The sequence below is a fragment of the Agrilus planipennis genome, unplaced genomic scaffold (assembly GCF_000699045.2).
Source record: "Agrilus planipennis isolate EAB-ADULT unplaced genomic scaffold, Apla_2.0 scaffold128, whole genome shotgun sequence".
NCBI classification, from domain to species: Eukaryota; Metazoa; Arthropoda; class Insecta; order Coleoptera; family Buprestidae; genus Agrilus; species Agrilus planipennis.
In genome coordinates, this window is record NW_020438862.1 from 104,109 (window position 1) to 123,429 (window position 19,321).

The window sequence follows — 19,321 nt, forward strand, 5'->3', positions numbered from 1 at the left end:
CAGTGTAAATGACAAATTTACTTGACCATATCACCGGTGGTGTGTCCGAGGAGTGTCGCGTTACCTACCGGTAACTAGAGCTGGTCGCGGAGGCTGATGTTACATAGCAACCGGCGCGGCGGCATGGCAGATCAAGCTCATGGACACAGCGGCACGAAGTGAAGAAACGTTTTTTACACACTTATAATAATTTGCGTTTGTTTATTGTACTCCACTGTACGCATAAGAACATTTGTCATTAGTTTTCAGCTGTAGTTTCATTTAAAACCCTTTGGAAGACTGTAAAACTTTAGGAATCTTGTAGGGGACTTTCTATTTTACATTACCGTTGAAGTTTGAGTTATATTTAGCATTTATTTTTCATTAAGTTGCGTATACATTTGAGCACGAATACGATGGAGTTACCCTACTTATCGTATTTGAGAGATTTTGGAATAGAGTTGGCCGCGGTAACGAACGTGCGTCTAAACATATTCGTTCTGCTTTGCCTTGCCTCGAACGTGTTCGTGATCAAATGTATACTCACCTTTATATAAAGTTCCTACAATAATTTCGACTATATATATATTTTGCGTTGATTCTAAACTGTTCACTTGTTTTGTTCGGCACAGTACCTAGAAATCTTTTGGGTTTGGGGTATAGGAGATACGCTAAAACGCCCGCGTAGGTATACATGTACATGTGATGCTAACATAATAAGTATATACAAGGTCTGCGTGAAACTACGTACGCTATATTTAAATATGCGTATGTATATTCGTGATACAGGTAAATATATTAAACGTAAACATGGTGTAGCATAGCAGCAGGATGCTGAGATGAGCTTTAAAGCTTTGTGAGCTTAATAACGATCACGGAGCGTGGACAGTAATAATAATAATAGGGAAGGAAATTTGTGCCCTATTGATAGACGATGTCATAGGCATACAGGACAATTGCGCATCCATGGCGAGGCTTTTAGAAAATGAGTAGGAAAATTTTAAAAAAGTAGAAAAGAAATTTTCATTTTTACATGTGCGAAAGAAGATAAACTGGGGGATGCAAAACAACTCTTTAGGTCGTTAGGGCGCATCAAATTGTAATACGCCTAAACACCCACCCGCGTTTTGTAAAACGCCTAGAAGTATGACAAACAGTATCTCTGAATTTGCCACTCGTAATGAAAAATTTCGATACTTACTTCTACGTTTTACAATTTGTCAAGTCATCTTCTAAAACCGTGACGTTTTATAAAACACTTGCAAAAATCAAATACATCAGAAAATATAAAACTACCTAGTTTCGTTCCGAAATGTTCGGATTGGAATTAAACGTGTTACAAATAAAAGAAAAACAAAATTATCGTTGAGTTAAGCTCTTGAGTAGGTATTTTCTTTAAATTGAATTAACGTTTGTTGTGTTTTGTGTGGTGTGAACTATTTTTTAATGGTATTGTCGAGAGTGTTTAGAAAGTAGTCGACCGGTCGGCTCTGTTGTAGTTGAAAAATTGTCGGTAATATAGAGCAGATTTTTTTAATTGATTGAGTCGTTATTGTTAATGGCAGCGACCACAAGGAATGTCGCCGAATTAAATACCGCTTGCTTTATTTTAAAAGCAAAAAAGGCCCGACCGAAAGAGATCAGATAATGTCTAAAAATCAAAGAAACCCGGGGACCAAGTCTCTCACGTATCGAGTGGCTTGTGCCCGATTTTCTGGGACACTGATTATCGAACTTCTTCGCTCTCTCGTTGTCTTGTTCGATCGCCGAAAGCTCGAAACGTTTTTGCCAAGTCACGCGACAATGATAGAAAAGGTGTTGTGCACAGTTAGGTGCAGGTAATTAGACGAACGAAAAGGTTCCATTGTTACAACTACTCTGAATTATACAAACTGATTTAAAACTGTTCGAAAAAGTATTTGTTTGTAATTAATTCGTCCAACGAATGGATCGCACGGTTTCTTTTTTTTTTACAATATTGCAGAGATAAGATGGTTCACGTGATTGTTTTTCAAATTTTCGGCATCTGTATCTACACACTTCTATAATTCTCATAACATTAAGTACTCTTATCTAAACAGATATAAACGTAGATATAGATATGGGCATAAATGTTTGGGGTAAAAATTATATGTATTTAGAGCGAATTACCAAAATCAAAAGAGTTTATTTAATGATTTTTCTCTATATTTGTAATTGAAAAAACTAAATTATTTGTTTGGTCAAAACCCCAGGGGTGCGCGTACCCCCACTAAACTCTTCCTGTCCCCCGGGAGGTACGCGTCCCACACTTTAGAAAACGTTGGATTAGGTTATAGTGGTTGTGGTGATTATAGTCTGGAGAATCGTCATGAATAAAATGCAAATACCATGCATCATCGCTAAGGTGTCATCCATCCAAATTTGGACGGACTTAACTAGTTATGAGTGGAATGAAATGTATAAAAACATACACAAAAGCGTAAATACCTATCGTTATTCCGTAGTATTGATTTCAAATTCCATACTATAATTTTTATTTAAAATATTCTACATTTTACGCACATTATTCATATATATTCCTGAAGTAGCGGAAATGATTGTTTTTGTCGATGGTATTTCTTACTGTAAAAGTTCCATTTTCATTGTCATATTGCTGTAAATTTAGTGTTATTATTAGTTTTCCACGTCTTTGAATCGACCTCAGTTTTCCGTTGTCTTGTAATTTCGTTGGCCTTCGGCAAAAAACGATGATATTCGTAGGGTTATTATTCCGATTTCTTATCTCTATTTTATACGAACACGTAGAAATATAGCAATAATAAGTCAAGGCTAGTAGCTTAATTCGGCGAATGGCACGGGTTTGTCGTCTTTTGTTATAAATATAACAGTTTATTATATTTAAATTTAATGTTTGGTGCATTATACGATTAAACATTAGTTTTCCAATGGTTTTCCGTGAATTACGTGTGTGTTTCTCACGTTAGCAATGTTTGAACGAACTAGAAATGGATTTTGTGTTTCTAATACTTGGTATTGAAGATCCATTGTCTTCCAGAGAACATTCGATGTTGATCTGGTAAGTTGCTTTTGTATTTTTCTTTGTCTTATTATGTAAATGTATGTACATTTAATGATATTCTGGGTGTATTCGAAGTGTTAGGATGGGTTTGACGTAGGTATTTTTCCACACTTTGTAATTACCTTAATGGTTAATAATAAATGCAAAACTGTAGAAAATTGATATTAAAGATAAAATAAATATCTACATAATCTTCAAACAGGTAGCTTTCCTTGCAATTCAATGCGTTTATAATTTATATTTATTTGTAACTCTAATTCACAAGATGTCTGCTATAGAAGCATCAACGGCAAGCATCAGAAAATTGTTTTGTGAAAATTTGTAATTCTGATTCTATTAGGTAGGTAGGTACCATGGGTACCATTAGTTGTACAACAGTAAATTTTGATTGTTTTGTAGAATTTACGTATGAATAACTTTGAATATGAAAACAATTGATAAGGGGGTACAGTTTCTACTTGCTACCCATGCTAGATAGTTATGCAGACTTTAAGTGAATCTTAGAACTACATATAATTAAATTAGTAACTATGAATAACCAGTAAAAGTTGATGTACAAACATTTTATTAATTTTTGAAAATTGCTTAAAGTTTTGTTTTTCTATACAGGATTAATTTTCATCATCATAAGGTCGTCAGTCCTAAGACTGGTTGGACACGTACCTCCACTCTTTCCTATCCTGAGCTAAACTTCGCATTTCCCTAAAACTAGAACAGCCCACATCCTTNTAAAACTCCATACAGATACCCCAAATCAACCCAGAATGCTATCTACTACCGTCTTTGGAGGCAAACTACGTTTACAAGGGTACGAGAATAAACACTCCTTGACCATTTTATTTATCATCATAAGGTTATCAGTCCTAAGACTCGTTGGACACGTACATCCAATCTTTCCTATTCTGAGCTAAACTTCGCATTTCCCTAAAACTAGAACAACCCACATCCTTAACTATTTGCGAACAGTAATCTAATCTAGGTCTACATCTACCCCTCCTAATTCCTGTTTATGCCCCTAATATGTCTCTGACTAGACCTTCATGCCTGAGAAAGTGTGCTACGAATCTATCTCGCCTATTTCTTATTGACTTCCGTAGAGTCCTCTGTTCTATTCTTTCTAATACGTCTTCATTTTGTGGGTAATTAAAATATTATTTAAAAAATTATCTGTACTAACATCATTAGTACAGGGTGTTTGTGTAGAACAAAAATTTGGATTTTCAAAATTCTTTTGTTACTAGAGGGTGTTATGAATGTCAATGAGAAATAAACGAAATAGATTGAGAGAACCGCTTCTCAGGCGTGAAAAGTTTATTAGAGATATATTAGAAGCAGAAACAGGAGTTAATAGTAACCAATAGTTAAAGATATGGGATGCTATAGTATTAGGGAAAATCAATAATTAGTTCAGAATAGAAATGAGCGGAGGTCTTATGATTGAAGACCTTTATGATGATGATGATGAAAATGCTATCATTATGGTGTAGATATCCCTTGTAAAGGGACTTCGCTCGGTGTTACAGGTACCTAGAAAATTACCAGGGTTGATCCTTATGTTTAGGTTTATGGTTTCGCTCTTCTTCCGATTAAAGTTTTCCTAATTTACTTTTCTAAATACATATTTAGGTTTTGTCCAAAGTCGAAATTTTTGAGTACAGGTGTGATTGGTGAACAAAGGTGGCCTATTGCGATGATCAATTGTGTATCAAAGAGTCCGTGCATGTATTGGTATGTATGTGCTTGTATGTACATGTATGTTGTGATAGTAATCTGCAGAGATTCTCATGTTACGGCATGCCAAGCCTGGTTTCCTGTTCCTGGCAGGTGACCACAGCCTGACAGTCAGTACCATTGGGACAACACGGGGAACTACGCTTGCTTAGTCGAGCGCAGAGCCACCTATCTAACTACCACATATACGTACACACATACATGCAAACAATTATATGTATATGTATATTTTTATGTATGTTGACATACCTGTAGCTACCTAATACTGCGTGCAGCTCTACGCCTGCTTTGATTTCTCACATGCGGTCACCCTTTTTTCCAAATAATTAAATTGATAACTTCCGAAACAACAATTAGTCGGTTATTATTATTATTACCGTTTGATGTAGTCCATTGCTCATAAATTTCGATAATAATAACATGGGACGCCACAAACATTCGTCATGCAGATAACAGATTATACATACATGGTAGAAAATTTAAAAATTCTTAATTACTTTCAATGGGTATATGCACATATATATGTATAGGTACAGGTGGATATAATAGATCTTCGTAAAACAGAAACAACTTTAATAAATACGTTATCGCATTTTATTATTTGTATCATTCTGAATAATTAAATTCATATCATGTCGCAGGCATCAAGACGAGCGTCCCATCGATAAGTAGTTATAATATTGCACTTTCATCGTGTATAAACACCACTCTCGTTCTATATAATTCACTTCTTGACGGACGATGTACAAGCGTGAAACAATTTCAAGCATTTTTCGAATACCTTCATGCATCTTCACGGGAACTTTTAATACAGCGTAGAATTGAGTAGTTATCCGAGCGATGCAAAAAAAATCGTACATTTTCAAGTTTCGTTCGCTTAAGTAAGTTGTAAGCAGCGATCTTTAAGAAGGATGAAACTTATGCCAAATTTTTTCATTCTTTGTGTCTGTTAAGTTGGGTAACACCAATTTTAATAGCAATAAATTGATTTAAAATTAATCAATTTTTTCTTCATAATTTGTTGACAATAATTTTATTGTCCAAGGTTCCCAACGTAGGGATATTCTATTGTATCTTTTGAAAAATAAGATGTGGTACTTAAATGGATTAAAAAGTATCACGCTTTGTTCAAAATATTTTGAGAGTTCAGCTAGTTTAAGGCAGTTTTCAGAGGAGTAGGTGATATTTTCAGATAGACATGTTTGAAAAGTATATTCCACCTGTTCATCAAGTTATGTATTTTCGCTTGTGTTACATAAAAAAGAAAAAAAGCTTATAAAGGAGTCTGTAAATCCTGCGTTCGGTGAACATTTTGTCTTAACTGTATACAAAAATTAGAAATATTGAATATTGAGTTAAAAACAAGAATAGATAAATGCTTATTTGTTCATTTAGGTATGTTTGGCAAGTAATACATGTAAGGCAAAACGTTCACCTAAATCTGCACTTTTCTTTTTATGTTTTTTCAATCACGTCTACCTGAAAATATCACTTGTTCCTCTAAAAAGTGTCCTAAACAAACTAAATAGTTAAAATTCTTTGTACAAAGCGTAACACCTCACAAAAGCTTTCAATTATTTACACGAAAAGATGGTATTTGTACAAATTTTCTCATACCACGTCATATACTTCAAAAGTATGATGCCACACTGTTTGATGATTATAAATATTCGTATGTCCGATTCTCAACTCGCCACTAATGTGTTTCACTTTTTACAAGATATTAAAATATATTCCGCAATATATTACCTGTGTCAACTTCAGCTAAGGAACTTTAATTGAGGGTGAAATTTGGAGATATGGAAACAACTTGTCAAAACACAAGTTGTTTCAGCGTTATCCACAAAACTTTTTGCATCTGTTATATATCAAATATTTCTGGACTTTTGGTGTAATAATATAATATAATAAGTGTAGGGTGCATATTGTACGAGAAATTTGAAAAATTAGATTCATTTAGCTTATTATGTATCTTTCATGGGTGCCTTATTAAAAAGGTACGCATCGCAAAAACAAACCGTCGGTATAATACGCACTAAATAATTTCATTTGTTTGGCAAGTGGCAGTTGAAAAAAGTTTGTGGTCCATAAACAAAATTCGATTATTCACGGGTTTTAGAAAGTCGTTTGCGCAAGTACTTAAACCAGACATTTAAATGTGTATTGTACATTTATCGCAGCAGGCTGTTATTAAAAAGAAAATTTGCCTCGTTACTGTTTTTTTGTTTCTTCTAGTTGGTACCTACTTATCGGCTTCGGTGCTTCGGCACCACAGATCGAAACTCTGTAATGAAGTAATGAATATTCATGAATTAATACTTAACATAAATAGATAGATATATTTGAGTTTGATATCGCCCGCATAACTTATGTCGTAAAGTACCTACCGACAAACTATTTTGTTGCCTATTGCGTACGTAATGTAGGTACATACGTCTGGTGCGGAATTTCACTTTCAAAACTTTTGATACAGTTAAATTGTGTAGGTATGATATGTGCATGTATTGTAATAATAATAAGATCTGTAGAACGTCCGATCATTCTCCCCGTGCTGGAACCGTAGTACCTATGAAAATTGTTTGCATTGCAGTTTTTTTTTAAAGCGATTCGAATCTTGTGAAGCATTCGTATATGAATTTTGTGATTGACCAATCGATCTCTTTAAAATTTAAGACAACTATTTTTAATGGTATGAATGATATCACGATTAACGAAATTTAGGTAGCAAATACATGCACAAATTCCTAGTCATTTGGATGTCAAATACTTATTTGCCTATATGAAAGCATTGAAAATTGATATCTATAATTATCTACCAGTTTTTGTAATCGTTTTTTACTTGTCGCACAAAAAAGTTACAATTTTTTTCTTAGTTAATGTATTAGGAATTAGGAGAAGTAAGTTTAAGTTAATCCAGCATGACTCTGGTAATATAAAGAAAAGGATTTTTATATGAAACGGTTTTATTGAAACGAAAATAGTACGCTGAATGATCAAATGAAAAAATCAAGAAAACATTTTCTAACTTTCACTTGATGTTTATCTTTTAACGAAAGCCTTGACAATTGTTTCGGTAAATACTTATATCATTAAACTACTATAAAGGACACCAAACGTAGGTACGCAATTCTGAACTAATCCATCAGGTCAAAAAGCACTTTTATTAATAATTTACCCTTGGGGACTCAAACGTTGTTGAATTGTTAATAAAATTGCTTTTTTACCTACATTGGTTTAGAATTGAACTTTTTTCAAAATCAGGCAGAGAATGGAAATTAATGATTTTTTTTTTGATACTCGATATACTGTCGTACTAGTACATACATACATGAAAGAAAATGTTTTGTACAGTTGTGTTCTGTATATAACGTGTATAACACAAGCAATTAAAAAATTGCTCCGTAAAAATGACCGCGACTACCTATGCTACGTTTGAGTATCTATCTACATGCATAATACGTAAATGCTGTGTGCATAGTGATATGCTCTAGGTCAGGTGTACGATTGCAGTTTCCCACGGTAAAATCGCGGCTACCCCTGATGGTCACCCTCCTCCCTCTACACCCTTAGCATGCCAGTACCGGCTACTCGTTTTATTTGTTAACTGTACATACCCTCTGACATTAGACGTTAAATTATGCACTCTAAAAAATAACTTCAGTACCTACGGTTATACATGCATACACACAGGGTAGTCCATTAAGCGCGCCTTGCTCTCTCCAGCGGTTTTGCCATTGAAATTGGAAGAAAATGTTTCCAATAAAAATGTTCCTGGTCAAATGAGCCATCTGCGGAAAATAATTTCAGAGATGATGGATTTCCGGATATACCGAAAGTATATATCAGCTGCCTTATTTTAAATGGAACACACTGTATATTATTACATTTTTGAATTCAGCATCGATTTTAATGCGCAGTTTTATAAGCGTAATTTTTGCCTGCGGTATCTTTTTGGAGTAAAAAGATACCGCAGGCAAAAATTATGCTTAACAAACTGGACAGTAAAATCGATGCTGAATTCAAAAATGTAATAACATACAGTGTGTTCCATTTAAAATAAGGCAGCTGATATATACTTTCGGTATATCCGGAAATCCATCATCTCTGAAATTATTTTCCGCAGATGGCCCATTTAACCAGGAATATTTTTATTAGAAACATTTTCTTCCGATTTTAACGGAATACCGCTAGAGAGCAAGACACGCTTAATGGACTACCCTATATATGTTTGTATACTTACTTTATCGAAGTTCTGAGGACTGTCTTTTGTTGAAAATTATTTTAAGAATTAGAAATTGTTGCAGAAAGGTACCAAAACAATCGAGTCCCAAAATTAATTGGCCATTTACTGTTGGTAAACTTGACTCATTATTGTTTAGGCTTTTGCTAAAAGCGTAATTCCAATAGGGCAAAGCAGAATTTGTCCCAGTATACCAGAGGTCCACAATTCTTAACTAAACCTACAGAGAGTTTTTTGAATAAAGACTTCTATCTTTTTACGTGAAATGGACTTGGAATTAGACTGAAATATGTTAGGTACACAGTTTTTCGTTGGAAAATTAATGTATTTTCTGTTAATCGGAAGTGAATTTAACGCTTGCACAGGTAGCATAGTGGTGACATGTTTTGTATTCAGATATTTGCAGAAATTGTGTAACGGATGAACGGCGTCCTTGACATTAATTTATATGACGCCGACGTCACCGTAGTCACTGCGAACACCACCAGTTTGCCCGAGTCCGGATGTCATAATTTTTCACGCTTCTGAATTAAACATACTCATTAGCAGGACATTAATCATTAGAACATAAATTTACCGTTCGAATCTATTAAAAACGAATTAGTTATCGACGAAACACGTTACTATATATGTTTATACAAATATATATGTATATATATATATAATAGATAACCATAAACGGGTGTTCTTTTCTTTTTTCGTTAATTACCTGAAGACCCAGCGTTTTATGTCGAATATTATGATTCGAGTCATAAAATGAGGCATCTTAATGGTGATGATAAACACATAGATGTATGTATATGCTTAGGCTACGAATTAAGCTGAAGAAGCAGCCTGGGCTGGCGGGCGACGTAACGAGATACGACATTTGTAATATAAAAACTTATTTTGGTTTTTATTATTTAGAAATGAAGTGGTAAAAAATGTATTTAGTTAATCGGTGTCTTAAACAATGAAAATTGAGATACGAAAGGTCAGGTTTAAACTAGATATTTTTTTAACATTGGCCTTATGCTAAATTAGCTTCAGGTCTATAAGTAGTAGTTAATCAACAACATAGTAGTCTAGGATAGTTCAAAATAGGTTAGAAATGTCGTCGAGGATTCCAGAAACAAATTTGGCTAACTCAGGAAATTTGCTATTTTAACTAGGAGTGTAGAAGCTTTTCGTAGAGCATAGGCTTTTACGACCAGCGTGGATTTGTTGTAAACTTCTTGTCAGGCCATTCTTTGGAAAAAATCAGTTCAGCGTGAGGTAGGACAGTCTGGGAGGAAGATTACAAAATATGACTTTATTTAGAAGATTTAGATTATAAATTGTGATGTTAATACAAAAGAGAAAAACACAAAGACCCTGCTATATCTTTCCTTTCTTCTCATTTTTATAGAAAAGCAGTCAGAAAAAGAACACCTCACGGAAAGTGACAAACTTTTCTCGTGGGAGCTGCTTCTAGTTACTGTTTTTTTCTTTTGAATTTTATTAAGTTGTACTGAAAGTAAACGGTAACTTTATAAAGCGATTGAAATACAGAAGACCTGTTTGTATGTGTATGAATCGTAGATCAGGGATGATAGCTATGCTGTAAAAAAAGGTTGAGAATCGAGTGCCACCGTTACAGAGTTCGTTGATCTAATAATTCGCTTATAATTTTTATTTTTTTGGTCCTGGACGAGTCCGATTAGTTCTGTTTCTCGGGTAGTTTTTGCGATCGGAGATCGGCCACGGTTCAATTTAATAGCCGACCTTAGTAATTCTAATTTATACCGAGGTTTTTTGCAAATGCATTTAGATCCTTTTTCTCAACCTTGTCGAAGAAAATATAAAATATCCCCTTTTCGTGCAACAACGAACGAAATGATTTTATAGGTATCTCACCTATATATGTACATCGGCTCGTCGTTGTCGATCGGCGTTTACGTACGATGTTGGTTGTTACTTTGCTTCTACTCCTTCCAACTTTTTTAGTAGATTCTATAAATTTCGTTTTTGTTAAATTCTTGACGCTTTTGTCACGCTTTATTGAGGATAGTATGGTAATTGGAAATTGCTTTTAAAAGAACAGTTTCCGTAACACCAACTGATACGATGCTTCATGTCGAAAGAAAATACAACTAATAAAAGTTGGTTATTTTGTTAAGCGAAAAAATTAATTTGATACATCTGTTCCCACAATTTCTCCTCTCGTTATTACGTTACGTTACGTTCAAAACACGTCCGACGCCTGAACTCGTTCTTTTTTTTTTTTTTAATTCTTTCGTTCATGCGAACCCACTTACACCAATTCGCGAATGCACCGTCTAAAAACTGTACCAATTGTTTTTATCTGACACTCGAGTTGTTTTAGTTAAGTAATTAAATTAACAAATGATGAAATCCGGACGTGACAGTGATTTTTGATTAAAACAAACTATAAAATATTACGCGACGCAACCTAGATCCACAACAGAGATCATATAAAAAAAATAAAAAGACAAGTTTTAATGTATCTACAATTTTCTTATTCAAAAAAGGTGGAACTCTCGAACATAAGACAAGTAAACAGTGCATAAGATACGCTTTCTTGTTAAAATTTTTGTAACTGCTGACAGTTTCATATTTTTAAAAATCCGTCTGGTCTTTTTTTGTTAAGTCAGGACTCTTATAAATTGAGGAGTCGTTTTTGAACGCGCGCATGAGTTCATGCTCATTGAAAATTCTTGCCTTTGTGATGATCAAAACGATATAACGTAAAATTCCAAATCGTAAACATTCACACACCCAAGATGCTTCGCTAAAAAAATGGTCCATGCAACAGGAAAAACTAGCTACGTCTTTCTCCGCAGGGTTCCATGGACCTCAGGTTAAGATTTCTTTTTAAATATTACAAGTGATGACAAAAGTACTACAATTAACGATTTCTCGTAGAGCTTCAAGTAAAGGTACTTGATAATCGTATGATCTTTTATCGTCTTTGTAGAAAAGCGAACCTACCATAGGTTATCCGACACTATTATCCTCTTCCTTACTTCCATTCACACGTGTCCATCTAATAATACGAACTTGTTAATGCCCTACAACGCAACGCAATAACTACGTACTTTGGCTACGCGAAGCTTGATTTTCACGACGATGACGATGATGATAAAGGAAAGAAGAGAAAAAAAAACGATTTGTAGCGTGATTTATGATTGAAGCGTAATGTAAAATGGGGCCCGTATGGTAGTGGGTAGGTAAGGCATATTACGTACGCACATACATGGTATATTAGGTGTATGGTATGTACATACGGTGTGTTTTATACTATGTATAATATAGTATGCGGCCTATGGCCGGACGAAATGTCATGTACTTACCTTGACACAGCATCCGTGCAGCTGCGGCCCAGGTGCGTGTGCTCCCTTTGCACCCTACCGGCACTGCTCCAGGTCGAACAATAAAAGGGAAGAAAGTATTGATAGGTTGCCCTGTCGTATGTGTATTATAACCAGTACTCCTTGCGACATCCCATTAAAACATATCTTTTTACTAAGAGCGTAAGCAACACAATTCAATCTCAATGATCCAATGGGAAAATCTTTATTTATTTATTAACAACATATTAATTTATTATTAACCTATACGAAGAGATAGCTGAAGGTATTTGTACGAACTTTATTTTACCACACGTCGTATTAGTCGAAAAAGGATATCACCCTTTGACGATTACTTGCAATAATAGAATGAATTACTATAAATAACGTAAATGCTATCTATAGTATATTGGTATCTTTAATGGAATTTAAAAATGTTCAACAAGATCCTTAAGGATACCAACTTGTCGAACTGAATTCAGGGCGTAGCTAATCTACGTAACCCTGCAGAAAAACAAGTTCGTGGTGATCATTATTTTGTCGAAGCTGTCAGACGCGGATCGCGATTTCGATCTAATTGGATCTCATCAGCGTGTCGTAGACAATTTTGACAGAATACAGACCCATTCTACTTGCTGCCATAAGACAGCGTTTTATGAATCACTACAGAAAGCGTCTGACGATTTGGAAAAAATAGTGACCACTAATGTGAACTTTTTGTTGGTGTTGTCAAGTTCGGTTCTGAACTTGCCTCTACGGTATATATCTTTCTGTCTTGTCTACAAATTTCTGTGTGCGGTAACGCAAAAGAANAGAAAACCTTGGACAATTTTTAAGAAACTTTTGAAACGTCAAACATTAATGTAGTAAATGTCCAAAAAATTTTAAATTATTACTTTTATTGTATTACTGCTTTATTTGACTTAATATGAAATATGTACAAATTCGTTTTTTGCAATTGGTTGCTATAAAATTTAACTATTTTAATCGATTTGTTCGATATAATAATGGCGAAAATGAATGAAATTGTAAAAATCTTCGGCTGGGTCGTTTCGAGCATGCTTCTTTGCCAACAAAAAGACCGAAGATAATTCCATTTTCTTAATATGAATTGTCGTCAAGTAGAACGGTAAAGTACGTTTTGTGAGTTAATTGAGACGTATTGAGTTCAATACATGGTGCACACAATGACTTTGATGTCGTACGTTTTCTTACGATACCGTAAATTGTTCGATGCGGTAAAAAGTGTCGTTAATTAAACAAAGAAATTTGGTGAAATTAATTAAGTTGTTTGCGGCAAGATTAATTGATTCACCTCTTATAAAAAGCCTTCTTTTAAAAATGCTAACTACAATGCTAAACCAGCTAAACGCGTTTCTGTACTTAGGGTTATAGGACTTATTGATTTAAACATTACATAAACGCATTTTTAGGTACTTATATTAGAGTAGTTCTTAAGGCAGTTTCATCTTATTCGCCTTTTAGAGGATAGTGCATAATAATCTTATTTATTTATTTAATGGTTTAGGTATCTACGTATATGTGTCATACGTTAGTTTTTAATTTTTACTTGGAATACATGAGATTGTAATGATTCTAGAAAAATTTACTGCTTCGCATCACATTAATATACCGTAAAGATATAAACAAGAAGAAATTATTGGATATTTATGTAGGTACTTATCCATTTACGTGTCGAAAGAAAATTATAGGAGGTCTTCTGCTGTTGGTAATTGAATTTCCTTAGCTAACGGGGAAAATATGTATATCTATTTCCAAGTATGCCATTTCCATAAACGTTATTACTAGATAGTAAATTACATACGTCATTCAATTTTAATCAAATATATCTTCAGACCAAACTGCATTCAGCAATTTATTAATTAATTATCATTAAATGTTTATGACAGAGGGGGCAACATTATATATAGTGCTAATGAAAATGATTTGTAGTTTTCCAACTTGTTTTTATTATATTTATATAGCTTTCGAAGGTAAAATCAAAATTTCATGAATATTTGTATTTTTTCAACTAACTATTCGCAAAAGAAAAACATTAATATTCATTAGGTGCTACAATAAATAAAGTAAAGGAAATGATTATCGGCGCCCACATCGCCTCCGTAAATTTCCGTGAAATGGCGCTAAAAGTGGAAATGGGAAATTGCTTTTCCACATGTTATAATCATCTACAGATCTACTACCGGCTGGTGATTATGACATTTTTAAAAGAAAAAAAATTACGCTCGGAAGTGAAGCCGAACAAATTATGTTAGCTAGTCAGCAGGTTTAGGCCGTGATGTGTGTAGGTGGTATATGTGTATACCATAGTATACTACATGTATATGTCCATCATCGTCACCTTATCATTCTCTTTCATCTGTCACGCACCTCCACTATTAGCGTAGAACATATGTTTTTTATTCGACGATTATTCCTTCTGTGTGAACTGACGAAGTTACACCGACCGATTAGAACTGGGCCTCATTAGACGCACGCGACGCAAAGCGTCCATTCGGCTACATCTTTCTGTTCGTGTCACTTCGTTCGTCCGAACAAGTTTATGAAATTGTCGGTAGGATTTAGCTAGGATTTAAGATTTGTTGATTACGAAAAAAGTTAAAATATTCTGTAACTTTTAAACTAGGATATTTTTAATCGTCGTTGGTTAGCCGTAGTTCGCGGTCCTGGCTATCGCCCGGGCCACGGCTAACGAGTCCTGAATTAACGATGACTATACAAGCACCGGCCGTCAAAGTCTCAACCATTACCACATTTTTGTTCAGTATTAATATCTTCCTTTGATATGAAGCTTTATTGAAACATAAAATTATTTTCTTCATTTCAGCACTTATCATTATTGCTATTGTTTTACCGATATTAATCTATCCTCCCCTCCACTTTATTTCTCTACCATACCTTTGTTACGGTTTTAAAAACAAAAACAACCCCATACCCCTTAAAATTTTCTCCTGTTAGTTCAGCTCACTCGTATCCTTATTCATCAATTCATACCATTCTTCCCAAATTTTATTATCCTCACATCCTCCTAACACATGTTTCAGACATAGGTAAACCTCTCCTACTCATATCCTCTCCCTTCATCCAATATTTACATCCCCTGCACTCATTCCCTAGCGTAAATCGCTAGTACGTCTATTTCCCTTTCTCCAACAAATGCGTTGGCTCCCAAACTCCTTGTCAGTTCCTTCACAGAGTCTTCCTCAGCCCCAATCACATACCTTGACTGCTGTGTTTTTCTTAAATTTTCTCCTCTTATCATTTTCCTGTATCTGTTCCTTATCAGTTTCCCTATATTGTGCCCTTCCCTCAACTATTCCCTTACCTACTCTTGATCGATTTTTCATTTCTTCAAATACCTCTATCGTTTTTATTTCCCGACATCCTCTTATTCCAGCCTCCCCAACCACCCTTTATATTTTACTATCTTTTTATTGCGTCTTCCCATATCTTTCCACATTTATCCTCCACTCTTATTCCATAGTATCTCCCTCTGCTGACATCCCCTTATTTCAGCCTCCCTACCATTTCTTCTTATTTTACTATCCTTTTATCGATTCTTCCCATATCTTCCTACATTTAACCACCCTTCTCATTACATAATACCTCCCTTTGCTATTTTGAATTCGTATTGAAATAACAACATATACTTTATCATTTAACTGCTAAAGGAATTTTGTAACATCAGCCAAAACGCTGATGTGTTTTTCACCCTTGATTTCTGATATTATTGTACTATTAATTTAGGTGTCGTTCTTAATCAATCACCCGGTATGTTATTATAGTAATAGTGGTAGGATATGGTAGTTATTAGGCATGTAGGCAGTGTGCATGAATTCAAGTGATGAAAGCTCGCGATATCGAAATCGATTGGCATTTTCATGCCCCAACGATTCATTCGTAGTTGATTGGACCCTTTAAAAAAAACCATTTCACCCGTTCCCTTCGTCAACGATAATCATCTGTAAACGCATTCACATCGGGCACCAGATTTTTCTTTTTTAACCCGATAAAATTTCATTACGTTCGAAAGGTATTAAATCCACGCGCAAGATGTATATATATTCTATTATTCAGCATTAATATTAACATTTGATTCTTGAAAATGTCCTAATAAAGCCGAAACTAGTCGAACAAACTATAAATACTGTTTTATTTCTGACGTTAAAGTGAAGTATTGAACAGCTACAGAAATAATAAAAATTTTATTCTTGGACGCAAACGAGAGTAGGTGAAGTGTATCAAATATTTATATATACATTTATTTAATCTTTGTTTATTAATTACGCAAACAAAAATTGTTTTAAAAGAATCGCAGTGTGTACAGTTTAATTTAAGGACGATTAACTGTAACTAGATTATTTTTCATATTATTTTCTTTTGTTTCAGATTTCCTTCGACTTACCTACCTACATTCTGGTGGAGTGGATATCATCAGCAACCCCCTAACTCTGTGAATTACAGGAAGGTAGGTTTTATATAACTTTTTCTCTCGTTTTTCTGAAATTATTTGTTTTCTTCTTTTGTTACAGGTGTTTATTCCAGTCGCCAACGCTCGATGGTCTTCAACAACGTTTTTTCCATCTACTGTATGTCACTCTCTGTCTCCCTCTCACCTTATCAAAGGTAGGATTTCATTTTCATTAGATATAAAGCTAATTGATTGCTTTAAATAGTATTTTCATATTCATTTTTATTTACGCGTCGGTATTACAATAATTATTAACAATATTTTTTGAATTATTATTAAATTAATAATTGATTTTGACTTTAAATCTTTCACATTAACTATCTCTTTTTATTTCTATATATCATTTATATATCACTTAATTTTCATTTCATACTGGGGTGGTTTCTTATCATAAAATTTAATCAGCTGAAATTTAATAGCTCAAATTATTAGTTTTTTTAATCTTTTAATTTTATTACATACATATACATATCCTACAAAAACGTTTTTTATTTAATCTAGTTTGCTACTTTAGTAAAAAATATTATAGTATGCTTTCAAATTTTTCATAAAACCATGAATATCTATTAACAAGTATACTTTTTAATTACAATGAAATTTTGTATTATTCGGCCATTTATTTTGATAAAATTATTCACTACAGTACTTAATTAAAAATTAAAGTAGTTCNATATTAAAAATCTACATTGGGCCAATAAAAAAAAATCTGACGTTTCCATCATTGAACCAATATGTAAATATAATATTTTACCAATATTTTTGTGGTACTGGGGTAGATATTGTGCCTACATATGCATGATATATTGTGACTATATATAAAACATATATTGGACCAATCTGGAAAACAAATATTGGCTGTATTTTTCAAATAAATATTGCACATTTATTATTTCCTAACATTGGAACAATATTTAATTTCAATATTGGGTTAATATTAAAAATCTACATTGGGCCAATAAAAAAAAATCTGACGTTTCCATCATTGAACCAATATGTAAATATAATATTTTACCAATATTGTTGTGCTACTGGGGATGTTACGCACCAAAGGAAGACAGTACGACATTCCCTTCCGGGTGTGAATTACTGGGAATGGGTGATGATATATCCTACCCGAGAACGATATACAATTTTTTACCACTCCTCTTCCTAGAAAATACGATTTTTTCTTATTTCTGAAACTAGAAAATACAACATGCCCTTCCAGCTAAGAAATCGCATTTACTATTACTACAAAAATATTTTAGAATCCTCTGCGTCAATTAAAGAGTATGAGAAATGCGATTTCATTCTCGGAAGGGAATGTTATGATTTCGTCTCTGAAATCAGGAAAAAATCATCATACTTTCGGCAGGAGTATGGTAAAAGTTTATTTTGAAACCTTAATTTGTATAAAAATTTTAAATTATTCATGTGTTTCACTTGCTATCAAACCAAAACTTATTAAAATAACTGAGTTAACCCTTTTAATATTTATTTAACTTTTCATTGTCGTTTAGCACTTGTTGAATATTGTTCTTAAAGGGAGTTCATCTCTCTGGCGAGATCCTCTTCGAAATGGAATACGTACGATGGACTCTCTCTGGAGAGGACCTTCGTTCGAAGATGAGCTAAACTCCCTTTCACATAATGTTATCATTATTTCCGAGTCTTTTATTTTATTTAAATGTTTTTCTTTGCTCTAGGTACCTACAGCATAATCACGTCCTCGCGTGGATGGGAACTGGATGATCAAGTCAACAGGAAGCAGTACAGCTGCTATTCTCTCTGATGGACGAATAGAAGTGACGACGAGGGTCATCTGTAGGCGCCGAAGACCATTCCAGGGACTCCGGACGACCCTGGAACGGTCGTCGTCGTTGGGAGATGGCTCATGCCGTAGGGGGATGACCATAGGGAGTTATTCCATCGGCCTGGGGATGGTCCTGCTCGACAGGATCATCTCTAGACAGATGAAAACTCCCAGAGGTTAGTCATCCTCCTGCGACAAGAGGCATCATCGCCAGCGACGAAGATCGTTCAGGGTGGAAGACGACGAGGGACCTCTGTCGGCGTCGAAGGCCATTCCACGGGCCCCGGACGGCTGTGGAACGGTTTTCGTCGCTGGGAGATGGCTCTTGTCGTAGCGGGATAGACCAATCTATCCCTCTGCGGCAGGAGGCATCATCCCGGCGACGAAGATCGTTCGGGGCGGCGAGGGTCGTCTGTCGGCGTCGAAGACCCTTCCACGGGCCCCCGACGACCGTGGAACGGTCTTCGTCGCTGGGAGATGGCTCTTGTCGTAGGGGGATAGACCAATCTATCCCCCTGCGGCAGGAGGCATCATCCCGGCGACGAAGATCGTTCCTGTCAGCGGGGGAGGGGAGAACGGTCTTCGTCGCTGGGAGATGGCTCTTGTCGTAGGGGGATGGACATCAATCCATCCCCCTGCGGCAGGAGGCATCACCCCAGCGACGAAGAAGGGGAGGGAGGGAGGGAGGGGAGGGAGA

At 34.9% G+C, this 19,321-nt stretch overlaps 1 protein-coding gene across 2 annotated transcripts in view; it reads left to right on the plus strand.

Moving 5' to 3' along the window:
- Positions 1–19,293, plus strand: part of LOC108738155 — a 40,475-nt gene extending 21,182 nt beyond the window's left edge. The window contains exons 1-4 of one of the 2 annotated variants that reach the window (XR_003231018.1): positions 2,801–3,037; positions 16,751–16,829; positions 16,894–16,987; positions 18,518–19,293. Coding sequence is in view for 1 of the 2 variants with exons in the window: in XM_018471417.2 (XP_018326919.1) it covers positions 16,751–16,829; positions 16,894–16,987; positions 18,518–18,603 (259 nt within the window). In the remaining variant the exon portion in view is untranslated. Of the gene's footprint in view, positions 1–2,800; positions 3,038–16,750; positions 16,830–16,893; positions 16,988–18,517 lie in introns of those variants that run through there. The other variant, XM_018471417.2, reaches the window with a different exon arrangement.
- Positions 19,294–19,321: the final 28 nt, after the last annotated feature.